General features: G+C 46.5%; 1 protein-coding gene across 1 annotated transcript in view; it reads right to left on the minus strand.

Annotated features, from left to right (window-relative positions):
• Nucleotides 1–15,290, minus strand: part of LOC115093946 (RNA-binding protein 44-like) — a 318,590-nt gene that overhangs the window by 143,881 nt on the left and 159,419 nt on the right. The window contains exons 4-5 of the mRNA XM_029606425.1: nt 13,879–13,969; nt 10,409–10,450 (exon numbers count right to left, since the gene is read on the minus strand). Of these exons, the coding sequence (XP_029462285.1) occupies nt 10,409–10,450; nt 13,879–13,969 (133 nt within the window). The remainder of the gene's footprint in view (nt 1–10,408; nt 10,451–13,878; nt 13,970–15,290) is intronic.

Raw genomic sequence — 15,290 nt, forward strand, 5'->3', positions numbered from 1 at the left:
AAACAGTAGTGAGCTGCAAAAGTATGAAGAGAACTCCATGTTGCTGCTTTACAAATGTCCAGAATAGGTACAGAGCGAAGGTGCGCTACTGAGGTCGACAGCGCTCTGATTGAGTGTGCTTTTACTCGCCCTTGAAGAGTAAGGCCTGCTTTTTCGTAACAAAATTGTATGCAATCTGCTAGCCAATTTGACAAAGTATGTTTACCCACTGGTTTACCAGGTTTGTTTGGATCATAGGATAAAAATAGTTGACTGGATTTTCTTTGGACTGTAGTGCGGTTTAAATAGAAAGACAGTGCACGCTTATAGTCCAAGGTATGTAAGGCTCTTTCACCCTGGTGAGAGTGAGGCCTTGGAAAGAATGTTGGTAAAACTATAGATTGATTGAGGTGGAATTCCGTAACTACTTTTGGAAGAAATTTTGGATGAGTATGGAGGACCACCCTGTCATGTAGGAACTTTGTAAAAGGTTCATATGTGACCAAAGCTTGTAGTTCACTGACCCTTCTAGCTGATGTAATGGCTATGAGGAATACAGTTTTCCAAGTAAGATATTTAAGGTCACAGGTATCTATGGGTTCAAATGGAGAACGCATAAGCCTGGTTAATAGTACGTTCAGGTCCCATTGTATGCTTGGGGAATGAACTGGAGATTTAATGTGATTTAGGCCTCTCATGAATTTACTGACGAGAGGCTGTGTAGAGATAGGTGTGTCTCCCAGCTTGTTATGATAAGCTGAGATTGCACTCAAATGTACTCTTACAGATGAAGTCTTAAGACCAGAGTCTGAGAGATGGTATAGGTAATCTAGTAGTGAGGTAGTGGGGCAAGTGAAAGGATCTAGTGCTTTCTAAGTGCACCACAAAGTAAACCGTTTCCATTTGTAGGAATAATTCTTTCTAGTGGAAGGTTTACGTGATGCTATCAGCACTTGAGATATAGTGGTTGGAAGGTTGAGTGGTTGTAAGATCAAGCTTTCAACATCCATGCTGTCAGGGACAGGGATTGAAGGTTGGGATGGCGTAGCTGACCCTGTTCCTGAGTTATGAGATTGGGAGCTACTCCCAGGCGAATTGGATCCCTGACTGAGAGATCTAGAAGTGTGGGGAACCATACTTGTTGAGGCCAGTATGGGGCTATGAGTATCATGGTCTCCTTATCCTGTTGTAGTTTTACTAGCGTTTTGGTTATGAGCGGTATCGGTGGATACGCATATAACAGGCCTGAATTCCAATGGCGAGCAAAGGCGTCCTTTGGCAAGCTGTTCTGCTGCCAGAGGAGAGAGCAGTAATTGTTCACTTTGTAGTTCAGATGGGATGCAAAGAGATCTATGGTTGGTTGACCCCAGCGTTGAAATATCTTGGCTGCTAGCGCTGGGTCTAGAGACCACTCGTGTAGTTGGAAGTGATGGCTGAGGCGATCCGCTACTGTGTTGTGGATGCCCGCTAGGTAGGTGGCCTGTAGAAGAATTGAGTGTGCTAGGGCCCAGTCCCAAATTTGAGCTGCTTCTTGACAAAGGAGGTAGGAACCTGTTCCCCCTTGTTTGTTGATGTACCACATGGCTACTGTGTTGTCTGTTTGGATCAGAACAGTCTTGTGTGAAAGGCAGTCCTTGAACGCATGTAGTACATAGCGTATAGCTCGAAGCTCCAGGAAGTTTATTTGAAAGTAGGCTTCTTGTTTTGTCCACGTGCCCTGTGTCTTTAGATGACCAATGTGTGCTCCCCAACCCAAGGTGGACGCATCTGTAGTTAAAGTCACTTGTGGAACTGGTTGCTGGAAGGGTAGGCCTTTGAGCAAGTTGATCGTTGATGTCCACCAGAGAAGGGAAGATTTCAGATCTTGTGTTATCTGAATGGGAGTGGACAATGGTTGAATGGCTTGAATCCATTGATCTTTGAGTGTCCATTGCATTAGTCGCATGGTCAGTCTGGCCATGGGAGTGACGTGAACTGTTGAGGCCATGTGTCCGAGTAGGGTGAGGCACTGATGAGCTGTAACTCGAGACTGATTGCGAATAGAGTGCGCTAGGAGAACGAGCGTTTGAGCACGGTCTCTTGGAAGAAAAGCTTTTGCTGTGATGGTGTTGAGATCTGCACCTATGAACTGCAACTGGTGAGATGGTGTGAGATGGGATTTTTCGTAATTGATGAGAAATCCCAAGGAGTGAAGCAACTTTATTGTGAGCTGGAGAGAAGTGAGAGCTCCGCTTTGTGTTTGACTTCTGATGAGCCAGTCGTCTAAGTAAGGAAATACATGCACTCTTTGTTTGTGAAGATGTGCCACCGCTATTGCAAGACACTATGGGGCGGATTTTCAGAGCCCTGCTCGCGTAAATCCGCCCAAAACCGGGCGGATTTACGCGAGCAGGGCCCTGCGCGCCGGGAAGCCTATTTTACATAGGCCTCCCGGCGCGCGCAGAGCCCCGGGACTCGCGTAAGTCCCGGGGTTCTCGGAGGGGGGCGTGTCGGGGGCCGGGCCCGGTCGTCGCGGCGTTTCGGGAGCGTGTCGGCAGCGTTTTGGGGGCGGGTATGGGGGCGTGGCTACGGCCCGGGGGCGTGGCCGCGCCCTCCGTAACCGCCCCCAGGTTGCGGCCCGGCGCGCAGGAGTCCCGCTCGCGCGCGGGGATTTACGCCTCCCTCCGGGAGGCGTAAATCCCTCCGGGAGGCGTAAATCCCCCGACAAAGGTAGGATGGGGGTTTAGACAGGGCCGGGCGGGTGGGTTAGTAGGGGAAGGGAGGGGAAGGTGAGGGGAGGGCAAAGGAAAGTTCCCTTCTAGGCCGCTCCGATTTCGGAGCGGCCTAGGAGGGAACGGGGGTAGGCTGCGCGGCTCGGCGCGCGCAGGCTATACGAAATCGATAGCCTTGCGCGCGCCGATCCAGGATTTTAGCCGATACGCGCGACTACGCGCGTATCTACTAAAATCCAGCGTACTTTTGTTTGCGCCTGGAGCGCAAACAAAAGTAGGCTGTTCGCGCTCGTCTGAAAATCTACCCCTTTGTGAACACTTGAGGTGCTGAGGCTAGGCTGAATGGTAGCACTCGGTATTGGAAGTGTTGACCTTCCACCAGAAATCGCAGGTACTGTCGATGAGGAGGAAAAATGGGAATGTGAGCGTAAGCGTCTTGAAGATCCAGAGAGCAGAGCCAATCTCCTTTTTGAAGAAGAGGTAGCATGGTGCCTAAGATACCATCCTGAATTTTTCTTTCTTTAGAAATTTGTTGAGACTTCTGAGGTCCAGGATAGGACGTAGGCCCCCGGTTTTCTTTGGAATGAGGAAATATCGGGAGTAGAATCCTCTGCCCCAATGAGGCCTGGGAACTGGTTCTATGGCCCTGGCTCTCAGAAGGGTGGACAATTCTGCTTGCAGGATTGTGGAGTGATGAGTCACTGTCCAAGATGAAAAAGGATTTTCGTTTGGTACAGTGAGGAAATCCAAGCGGTACCCTTGAGCTGTAATTGAAAGTACCCATTGATCTGTTGTGATGGAGGTCCAAGTTTGATGGTAATAAGCTATTCGACCTCCGACTGGTATGTGTGGAAGAGGATTTCGAGAAGGGCTTCTGCTCTCTGGGTGGTTTTCAAAAGCCTGATGTGGATGCAGTTGGCGCAGGCTGCTGGGGCCTAGCAGGCCTCTGTCTAACCTGAGAACGCTGAGTAGGGCGTGGTTGTCTCGCTCTGGTAGCAGGAGGGTAGTATCGTCGAGGGCGATAATAAGGTTTTCTCACTTCTCTTCTAGGAGGCCTCCTAGAAGTTTGATGTGTCTCCTGAGGAAGTTGAGACAATTGCTTTAGGGTTTCTGTGTGGTCTTTTATGGTCACCACTGCCTCCTTGACCTTGTCTCCAAAAAGGTTTTCACCTAGACAAGGTAGATCTGCCAACCTTTCCTGCACTTCTGGCCTTAGTTCAGAGGATTTTAACCAGGCCCATCTCCGAGCTGTGATACCGGAGGCTGATAAACGGGAGGCCATCTCGAAGCAATCATAAGTGGCTCTCACCTCGTGCTTGCCTGCTTCTAGGCCTTTATGCACGAGACGGAAGAAACCCTCTTGAAACTGGTCTGGAAGTTGTTGAGAAAGAGCTTCAACCTGTTTCCACAGGTCACGCTGATACTGGTTCATGAATAACTGATAGGAGTTTATCCGTGAGACCAGCATTGCTCCTTGGAAGATCTTTCTTCCTAAACTGTCTAGGAAATGACTGTCTTTGCCTGGAGGTGTGGAAGCATGTTGTTTCAGCCTCTTAGCCTTTTTCTGGGCTGATTCAACCACTACAGATTGGTGTGGCAGCTGAGATTTTTGAAACCCTGGAATGGGTTGGACGAGATATGTGGCATCAGCTCTTTTGTTAACTGCTGCCACAGAGCCAGGGTGCTCCCACATCCGGTACATTAGCTCTTGCAGGACTTCGTGCACTGGAATAGCTAGTATCTCCTTAGGAGGATCCACGAACTGAAGGACCTCCAAGGTCTTCTGCCTAGAGTCTATTTCAGAAAGAAGCGAGAATGGAATAGTATCAGACATCTCTTTGATGATGGGGGTGATTTCCTTCTGTCTTCTGGTGGTGAAGGTTCAGATAAGAGATCTTCCTCAGATGAGATATCGTCCCCCGTGTCAGTACCAGTATCCAGTGGATGACCTGATGGTCTAAGAGGTTTAAAAGGAACCTCAGATAGTGGTGTATGTGGTCTCATAGGTGGGATAACACCTGATGGAGCAGGTACTGGTTCTGGAAGTGTATCTGAATCCAAACCCTGAGGTGAAGTAGAAAAAACTTGAATTAGTGTATCTAATTTATCCATTAATGGTTGAAAAATGGAAGATTCTTGACCAGGCATCGATGGTGGTATCGGTGCCGGTGGCCGAATGGGAATCGATGGCATCGGTAGTCCATGCGCAGGAACCGGCGGCATCGATGGTTGTGGTGATGGTACGGCCGGAATCGGCATCGAGGGTACCGGTGCTGGAACGGGCGATGTCATCGGAATCGGTGTGGATGGCATCGCTGGCGTAGAAGGCTGAGGTCGTAGCATCGCCTCGATGAATGCGTCTCTGACCGCTTGACGTATATATACATCAAGTTCCGCCCGCATGGATGGTGAAAACAGAGCACCCATGGGGGGAGGCGGTAATGGCGATGCCGGTACCTCCTCAGGGCCCTGAGGAGGTACGGTTCCCTGCGCCGGAATCGGCGGGGATCGCCCTGTCGATGGCTCCGAAGCCTGATCCTGAAGCCGAGGTTTCTTAGCTGTTGTACCGCCTTCCATCGATGGCTCACCGGGAATCGAGGCAGTAGATGCCGCATGCGGCCTGCGATGGCGATGCTTTTCCTTTTCGCGGGCTTTTTCACTACCCGATGTCGATGCCCTGGACGATGGAGAGGGGGAGGAAAAAGGAGCATCTCCTGACTCACCTGGTAGATGCTTTTTCAACACGACTTTTCAAATCGACCCAGCCGGAGACGATTGTGTTGAAGTAGATGGAGCTGATAAAAGCTGTATTTTAAACAATTGCTCCATTTTTTCTAGTCGGAGACGACGGCCCTTTGATGTCATGGTTGCACATAAGGGACAATTCTTAACATCATGGGATTCACCAAGACAGAGGACACAATCCTGGTGAGGGTCCGTAATGGACATGTTCCTGGTGCACTTGGGGCACTTTTTGAAACCTGAAGCCATTTTGGGGCTGAACAGCCATCGACGGCCAATGACCAGGGACCAAAGCTGTCAAAAAACGGAACGGAACCGCGAAAATTCAAAATCTTACCACGACGGTGTTTACTAAAGGGAGACCCTTTGCGGCTGAAGTTTTCTAAACTTTTTTCAAAGTTAAAGTTGTGGAGAATTTCCACAGGACTCCTAGAGACCGCGAGGCTAACTGCTTCGCGGAAAAAAGAAGACTGAAGGGAGACCCCTGTGGCAGGGAATATCATGGCATGCTGGGCATGCTCAGTAGGCACTCTGGTGCCAGTCAAAAGTTTCATAGAAACTTTTAAAGAAGTTTGCCGTACATAGGGCTCCATTACTGATGTCACCCATATGTGAGGACTAGCATCCTGCTTGTCCTGGGATAAAAAACACATACACACACACACCAGATGTCACCTCTGCCTTTGGTATAGAAGATTCACTTTCTACCCACATAAATTTAGTACCCCTTGGGGAACTTAGATGGGGAAAGTGACAGAAGAGATAGCCTCAACAAAGAACATTCCATATACTATTTAAGATACAGCCTATGCAACATAAAGTTTAGCTTATACTTTGCTTTCCTGTATTTAGAAAAATGCAGTTGTATTATTACTGACAGCATACCTTCTAACACCTCACAAATAGCACAGAACGCTTTCCCATGCAAAATAAATTATTCTGAGCACCAGCATACAAATTGTCTAGGGTGTCTTTCTTGCTGTATGTGGAGAACAGCCAGTCCTGGAATGTTTCAGCTGTTCCAGAGACCTGTCCTGTGTGGTGAATCAGGAGATGACAGCAAACTGCTTTTTAGTTTATACTGTGTGCATACTGATAGGTAAACATCTAACCATTAATGTTTATTTATACCATAGGGGAGCAAAATGATGACTGGCTCATTAGTTTTAAGAAGCATTTACTGTCTCACAGAAAAAGTACATGATAGATATCAGTAGACTGCTTTACTGTCTACAGCCTATACATAAAGCCTGTATTTCCATTAAGCAAGGATGCTTTTTAGTGTTTCAGCTAACATATGTGCACTAGTGTGTAAAGTAACAGTAACCATGTTTATGATAAAGTACAATCTAGAAAAAGACTATTAGGTATCCAAACTGTATTATGCCGTAAAGGTTCTATGGTGTTTAGGGGGCCAACTCCTCCCTCACTTGTTTCAAATAAGGTACTAAGGCCAGCTGCTTAGATGGGGTGAAGGTAATGTGGCTGCCTTGTCCCTCAGCAACCATCCTGGCCTGCTTCTGCTTCACCTGCCACCTCAAGTCACACCACTTGTGCATCAGCTCCCCAATGCTGCAGTTGTGGTGGTACACAGAGTTAATGGCATGCTGGATCCTCCTTCCAGACCTGCTGCTTTCTGTACACCCCCACTCTCTTGGACTGGGGACCATACAGCAGATTCTGGACCCACATTACATGCTCAACCAGCATATCCACCTTGGCTGGTAGGAGAGTGGGCTTCTTGCTTATTGCTCCACATTCCTGTGACATGGTGCAAGTAGGACAGGGAATGGGCAAAAGATTCTTTTGTAGGCAGGATAATTTACACAGATTCACAGGTAGATTATATGCACACAGGTGGGGCTGATCCACATGCATAAGCATTGAGCATGTAGGCAATTAAAATTCATGTGGAACATGTGAGCGCCTGCTGATTTGTGCACATATAATTAAAAATAATTAAACCTACACCTGCCAATTAGGCAGAAGGTGTCCAGCCTTAAAAATAGGCGCCACCCACTCATCAGGACACATCTTGGGCCAAGTGTTTATAATATCTACTGAGATATGCTTGAGGATCATTAAGCAATCATTATGCTTAATCATTATGGAGAACATTAATACCTGCTGCCTCGGAGTGTGGAGGAGTGGGTTGATTATCACCAATGCATGATTGGGATGATAATCTCTGTGACTTTACAATCCAGGTGCTAGCCGATAGCTGTTGAAGGGTTTTGTGATAGTCTTTCAGCTGTGCTACCGCCTCCTTAATTTTGTCCCCAAAGAGATTCTCCCCGGGACAGGGTAGATCTGCTAGACGATCCTGTTCTTCAGGTCGGAGATCAGAAGCGCGAAGCCAGTCCATGCGATGAGCCCCAATATTGGCTGCCGCAACTCTCATTGTGGTCTCAAACATCATACGCAGAGCGGACTTCGTGTTTGTCACATTCCAGGCCCTGTTGAATTATCTTCTGGAAATCATCCTGAAACTGTTGTGGGAGGTGTTCCACCAAATCCTGGACTTGCTTTCAGAGATTTCTGGAGTATTGGCTCATATAAAGCTGATAAGAGGCAATCCTAGCTGCCAACATAGAGCCCTGGAAAACTTGTCTTCTGAGACGTTTAGGGATCTGTGCTCATGACCAGGAGGAGCTGAAGCATAAGCTCATAGCTGCTTTGCCTTCTTTAAGGCAGATTCCACCACCACCAACTGGTGTGGAAGTTGATAAACTTCCACACCAGTTAGACCAGATAAACAGCGTCAGTCTGGGTTAGACCAGATAAACAGCGTCAGTCTTCCAGTTCAAAGGTGGAATGAAGATGGGATGTTCCCAGAGTTGGACTACTAGCTCCTTGAAGATATCGTGTACTGGCACAGCCACCACTTCCTTAGGAGCGTCAATGAATTGAAGGACCTCTATCATTTTGTGCCTAGAATCCTTCTCTGTTAAAAGCTGGAAAGGCACTGACTCTGCCATGGCCTTTACAAATCCAGCAAAGGTCAAATCCTCTGGCAGGAACTTATGCTTCTCCTCCGGTGGAAAAGGTTCAGAAGGAACGTCTTCAGAATATTCCGTTGAGGAAACGGGTGTCTCTCCCACCCAGGGATTGTAGGGGGCATCCTCCTCACTCTGAATGCCTGGAAACACTGGAGATGGGCCCCCAGTGAGGCTTTATGCCAAGACCCTGATGGTCTCGGGGCATCAGAGGAACTAGTGTAGGCACCGAAGGCACCGGTGGAACCCAGGGGCGCATCAGCACTGACAGCCCCATAGGCACCGGGAGCACCAGGTGAATTGGTGGTTCTGATAGCATCGGGTCCGAAGACCCCTGGGGGGCAAGCATCAGCTGGGGTGTCAAGCATGGTTGGGGCGCCGTCGATCCCAATGGACCTTTCTCATCAGAGGAATCACTCACCAGGATAGGCACTGGTGACGGCAGCAGCGATGCATCCTTCGATAAAAAAGGGACTCAAGGCATCGGGGCTGGCTGCATCGGTAAGACACCAAGCAGCAGGTCCAGCTGCTCCAACAGAGGTGCAAGCACTGTTGGAGTTGGCTCCTGTAGTGGTGGCGGTCCTGGTGGAACCTGAGGCTCGATAGCCCTGCAGGGCCCGGCCGACCAACAGCTGCACACATCTCTCTAACTCCTCCTCAAAGGCTGCTGAGAACAGGACAGCTTGAGGAGGAGGCGGCAGAATTGGATCACCCCCAGAACCATTGGGGGGGGGGGGGGACGACACACCAAACCCTTCACCGATATCACTGGGGATCACCAACGTTCCTTGGGCTGTTTGGAAAGTATGATGTCCTCAGCCTGAAATTGCTTCAGGGGAGGCATGGACGATGTTGGTGCCTTTCAGTGTCTGAGGCCTTTGACGATGAAGACCAGTGACGGTGCTTCTTGGACTTTTCCCAGTGCTCAACCCGATCCCTTCCCAGAGCTCAGGGAGATGGAGAGGAACCCAACCTGGAACGCGAGGAATCTTGGATGGTCCCCTGCCCCTATTTCAGGACTGGGACCTGGTAGCGGAGAGGATACCGAGGGGTTTTAACTGAGATCTCCATACTCTGCGGTGTCAAAATCCCAGACGCTTATGTTGACGGCTTTGATTTCTTGGCGCTGAACAAATTCTCCTTTTATCCAGGCGTGCCCAACGACCCTTGGGAGTTATCTGGGCACAAAGGTCGCAGCCACAGACATCATGCAATGCCCCCAGGCACAGGACACAGACCTCATGGGGGTCTGGATGGACATGGCCCAGGAGTACTGGGGGAAACAGCAAAAGCCAGATGATGCCATGGGAAAAAACATGTGGTGCAAGGTCGATGCCTGGTGGCCACTGGGTGGCGACACCATCGGTAATCAACCACAACCTGCGAGAGAAACTTACCAAAACTGAGAAAAAACCCGGAAAAATCACACAGGGACCGACAAGACTCGGGAAATAGAAGAAGATTGTTTTCCACAGCAAAAAAACATGAGCTCCAAAGCCACGAGGCTTCAGCTTCATGAAAAAAGACAGAGTGAAGAGAGATCCCGCGTGGACGCGTGGATAGTGTGTCAGTCAAAACTTTGACAAAAGTTTTCTGTGCCGGGCTCCTTCTGATGATGAAACATATGTGTGAGGACTACCATCCTGCTTGTCCTTGGAGAAAAACATTTCTTTTGTGTTAACTGTGGAACATCTGTGAGATATTCACTGGCAACAGCAGATAAAATAAAACTGCGGAGCTGTGGGGTTTTAAACTATAAAAATCCTGTTCATGCCTAGACAAGGTTTGCAAAGTTATTCTAAAATGTTTTGGGAATTGATCTGCTTGGCACACATAGTATGTCCCTCTGTGTGATTTGCTTATCATCAAATAAAACTAATGCCCAATTGTCATAAACTGAAAACATTATATCTGAAGATTTAAAAACTTATCGGTTGTGAATTTTAGAATTTTGCACAATTGAGAGAAATAAGCACTCACTTTTTTTATCTATTTGCTGTTCCAAAATAACAGATCTGTTTTCTGCAATAAAATTTAGAAAAGATCACTTAGGTAAGTCAGGACTGTGCCATATCAAAGTGTAAATATACATAGTATATTACTGAATAAGATGCCTGTGCACTAAAGCTTAATGTACACAGTAAGGCCATTTAATGTGCACAAAAACTGAGATGCATACTAAACTGGTTCCCCAAAATGTTAGTTGGTATTATAGATGTGAATCGGAACCGGAATCGGTTCGGTTCCAGTTCCGATTCAAATCGTGCATTTTGTTTCATCTGGCCCGATCGGTTTGTTTTTTTTAATCGGCTGCACTTGATCCGATAAACAAAAAACCCACCCCGACCCTTTAAAACTGCTCCCTTAGCCTCCACCACCCTCCCGACCCCCCCCCCCCCAAAATATGTTTTAAAATTACCTGGTGGTCCAGCGGGGGTCCCGGGAGTGTTCTCTCGTGCTCGGGCTGTCGGCCGATAAACAAAAAACCCACCCCGACCCTTTAAAACCGCTCCCTTAGCCTCCACCACCTTCCTGACCCCCCAAAAAATGTTTTAAATTACCTGGTGGTCCAGTGGGCCCCGAGATGGCCGGCGCCATCTTTAAAAATGGTGCTGGCCGTCCAGTGCTCCTACCATGTGACAGGGGCTGGCCAATGGCACGGTTACCCTGTCACATGGTAAGGGCAAAGGGCCATCGGCGCCATTTTTATTAGTGGCAGCCGACGGCCCGAGAGCGGGAGATCGCTCCCAAGGCCCACTGGACCACCAGGTAATTTTAAAATGTTTTTGGGGGGGTCGGGAGGGTGGTGGAGGCTAAGGGAGCGGTTTTAAAGGGTCGGGGTGGGTTTTTTGTTTATCAGCCGACAGCCCGAGCGCGAGAGGACGCTCCCGGGACCCCCGCTGGACCACCAGGTAATTTTAAAATGTTTTGGGGGGGGGGGGGTCGGGAGGGTGGTGGAGGCTAAGGGAGCGGTTTTAAAGGGTTGGGGTGGGTTTTTAGGTTGTGTCCTAACTCCCATTAGTGTGCACTAACCCGATTAACGATTTTTTCACGATAAATCGGTGGAATTTCTATTGTATCGCTCTCTTTAACGATTAATGACGATTTAAAAAATATCGGACGATATTTTAAATCGTCAAAAAACGATTCACATCCCTAGTTGGTATGTGCTAAAATTTGTATGTAACCTCCTCTTCAGGTGATTCCCAGAATATAGGGATACTCAACAGTCCCTGGGGGCCAATCTTATCTTCCAAGACCTCTGATTCTTCCTTCTATAGACAAAGTCTGTTGGCCACCAAGGTGCCGGGGTTATTCCGGCAGGGAGGAGGACAAGCCTCCAGGGACCTATGCTCACAGGAGTGGGGATACTTGAACAGTCTCTCCACTTCTTTTCAATCACTCTCACAACTGTACTCACTCATTATCTTGACAGGTACTTCAGTAGACTTGAAAGAAGCAGGCTAGCACTTGAAGTGGTATTTAAATAATACATTTTTACTGTAACTCAGGAAAACTTGATCAGAGTCCAAATCACAAAAGAATTGCAATAATGTCTTGATACCAGAAAAACAAAAAAATCCAAGTGCCTTGATCTTTCTCAGAGCCTCAATTCAGAATCATTGTCCCTTCCTGGTAACAGGACAAGTCAAAATCATTCCTTAAGTGGGAAGGAATTTGGTGGTAAAAGATTCCTCCTATCAAAAAAAAAAAGGAAAACAAAACTCATCTCTCTCACTTTTCTCTTCTGGGCAACTCAATTCCCCCCCCCCCCCCCTTTTTAGACTGGAAGAAGGTCAAGGTAGCACCCTATCCTATTCCCTTCGGACAGGGGTGACTTTCTGAGCTGGAGCAGGTCAAGAAAAATAAAACTCTCTCCAAAAAGTTCAAACACACTCTTTCTTCTTCTAGGACTATCCATCTCCCAGGTCTGTGAGGTAACTGGCAATCAGGACAAGGTGCTATCTCCTCTGGAACAGGCTGTGGGGACTACCAAAAATCTCCTCCTTACTCTCCAAAACCAAAGAAACAACCACAACACTCTCTACACATGCTCATCCAGGTTTTATAAACAGAGTTGCCAAATTCCCCCTAGAGTTAAACAAAGGAAAAAATAAGTAATAAGGGAACGAAATAATCCTTACATTACCACATGCAAAACTGAGGGCTTACCTGTAATGGCTGTTCTCTGTAGACAGCAGAATAATCAGCTACACAAGTGGGAAATGTCATCTGCCAGTGTCAACACAGAAAAAAAGCTCTGGCGGAGTCCAGAAAACCCTAGTGATTGTAACTTTTTGTGGGTAAATTTGTGCATATAGCAGGGTATTTACTTACGAATTTTCGAAGTTACATGCAGAATTTACCCCTACCCACCCATTTAAAAAATGACCCTCCTTGTGATATTTTACAGTACACATTACATTTTTAGCACACACACATTTTTTAGCACCAGCTTTAGTGCACAGGCCCAATTCTATACTAAACAACCATTAGAAAAATCTTCACTAATGGAGATGATTTCAAATAACTGTTTATATATTTTCTTAACATTTCAAAAATTCTCCTGGAAGTTGAGTTATCCAGTAATACAATTTGGAATCTAGGGTTGCCAACCCACCTGTTCCTTGGAAGGCAGTTTGTTTAGTATACCCTAATTTATGGAATTTATTATTCCAAATCAACATACAATTGCATACACATACTGACAATATTTGACATAACAGAAATTCAGGGAAAATATTCATTTTAAGATGGTATATGGGGTAATTTTCACACTACCTGCAAGCTAATTTTCAAAAGGAAATTCCTTATGAAATTTACTTTTGACAATCTCAGGCCTGTCAGGGACCACCAGTACAAATGTACCCAAAGGATTCGTAGGTGCATTCTCCTCACCAGGAAATACGTGTGGGGAGTTAATAAAAAAACTTTCTGTACATACGTTGTGGGAACTGCTCCAGTGATACCACTTTTCCCTGCAGGGAAACATTAAAGTGCTGTGGACAGCATGTATACTTACTCTAACACTGGAGGGGGGAATTTTCAGGAGGAGTTTACCTATTGAAAAACCTTCTGAAAACTGTGCCTCTCACCAATTAGTTTTTGGAATGTAAAACATCTCACTGTCACTAGTGCCATGGTTTGTCAGTCTAGTCTTCATGCTCAATAGGTTTGGTTTTCAGAATATCCATTCTGAAAATTATTAGATAAATTTGCAAAAATCAAGCTCTCTCTTAAAACCAATGTATACAGACATCTCATGCATATTCACTGTGGATATCCTAAATCCTGAACTAGATGGGCAGGGAAAAAGTGCCTGAAAACCAAGCTGAGAACCATTGCACTAGGGACTGATGGCTTTTAGATGCCAAAATATCTTGCGAGTAGCACAAAAAAGAAGACTTTCTTCTAATAACTGCTGCTAAATCCAAGTCCTTATAACTTACCTTTCTTTTTATTCTGATCAGTGCTGTTGCCTCCTTCAGTATTCACAGATGAGCTCTGACTGAGCTGATAGTTATCAGAAGAGCAAACCAACTAAAGGGTAAAATATAAAGCCTTAGAGAAGATGTGATGATAAACCGGTGCAGTTCATCAGGGCCCAGAAAAACAATCAATGAGAAATCCCTATTCAAAAACCTGTAAAGCATGTGAGTTACCCAGATACTCAGCAGAATTTATTCGGATAAGTATTCCACTGAATATTTGAGTAAAATTATCTGCTATTTGTGTGGACTGACTTTTCTACACAAATTTAGTTGGATAGTGCTCAATATAGATAGCAGCACACCTCCAGCCCTGCCCCTTTTTTTGTTTGAGTAACTTCATTTGTATAGATAAAATACCTGGACAAAGGGGAAGTATATAAAAAGGTCATATTTATATAGGTAAAAGCCAAATTTACTCACCTAAATTTATTGAATATGGACCTCTAAGCTAATCTAGATAGGGTGGAAAGAAATATATGTAAAAAAAAAAATTTCTGGGACCCAAAAATTAGTTTTGCTCTTAGTAGCCTTGTGTATTCCAATTCTGAAGATGCAGGATTTAAGAATTTTTAGTTATACTCTGTTAGCAGAGTACATAGTTGAGAACATGGATACCTCAATTCAATCTTCTTATTCATCCATTAAGCACTGCTCAACTTTAGACTTGGTGCAGACACAATACAACCAGGCAATTATCTATTGCAGTGCTGTATACCGCTGATAGTATAGATATAATGAAGTAGCAAATGTTGCTTACCTGATGTAACAGGTGTTCTCACAGGACAGCAGGATGTTAGTCCTCACAAATGGGTGACATCGAGGATGGAGCCCACCACGGAAAACTTCTGTCAAAGTTTAACAGAACTTTGACTGGCCCCTACTGGGCATGCCCAGCAAGGCACTGACCCTGCAGCCAGCAGGGGTCTCCCTTCAGTCTGATTTTCAAAGCTACAGGCAGTGCCTAAAAAAGTAAAAACTAAAACGAACCCAACACCGCGGGGTGGCGGGCGGGTTTCGTGAGGACTAACATCCTGCTGTCCTGTGAGAACACCTGTTACATCAGGTAAGCAACATTTGCTTTCTCACAGGACAAGCAGGATGGTAGTCCTCACAAATGGGTGAGTACCGAGCTGAGGATGTCCTGACCTGCACCAAATGTACCCAACGATGTGCAACAGGCACAACAACTGGGGTGGAATTTGGTAAAGGGCATCCGCACCCTACCGGGAAGGTGGAAGGGTGTTGGTACATCAAGTTGGAAAAAGGTTACGCAAGACAGATTGGCCGAAGATGGAGTCCTGTCTTCCAGCTTTGTCCAAACAATAGTGGGCTGCAAAGGTATGGAGAGAACTCCAGGTTGCAGCTTTACA

This window comes from Rhinatrema bivittatum, chromosome 6 (assembly GCF_901001135.1).
Source record: "Rhinatrema bivittatum chromosome 6, aRhiBiv1.1, whole genome shotgun sequence".
NCBI classification, from domain to species: Eukaryota; Metazoa; Chordata; class Amphibia; order Gymnophiona; family Rhinatrematidae; genus Rhinatrema; species Rhinatrema bivittatum.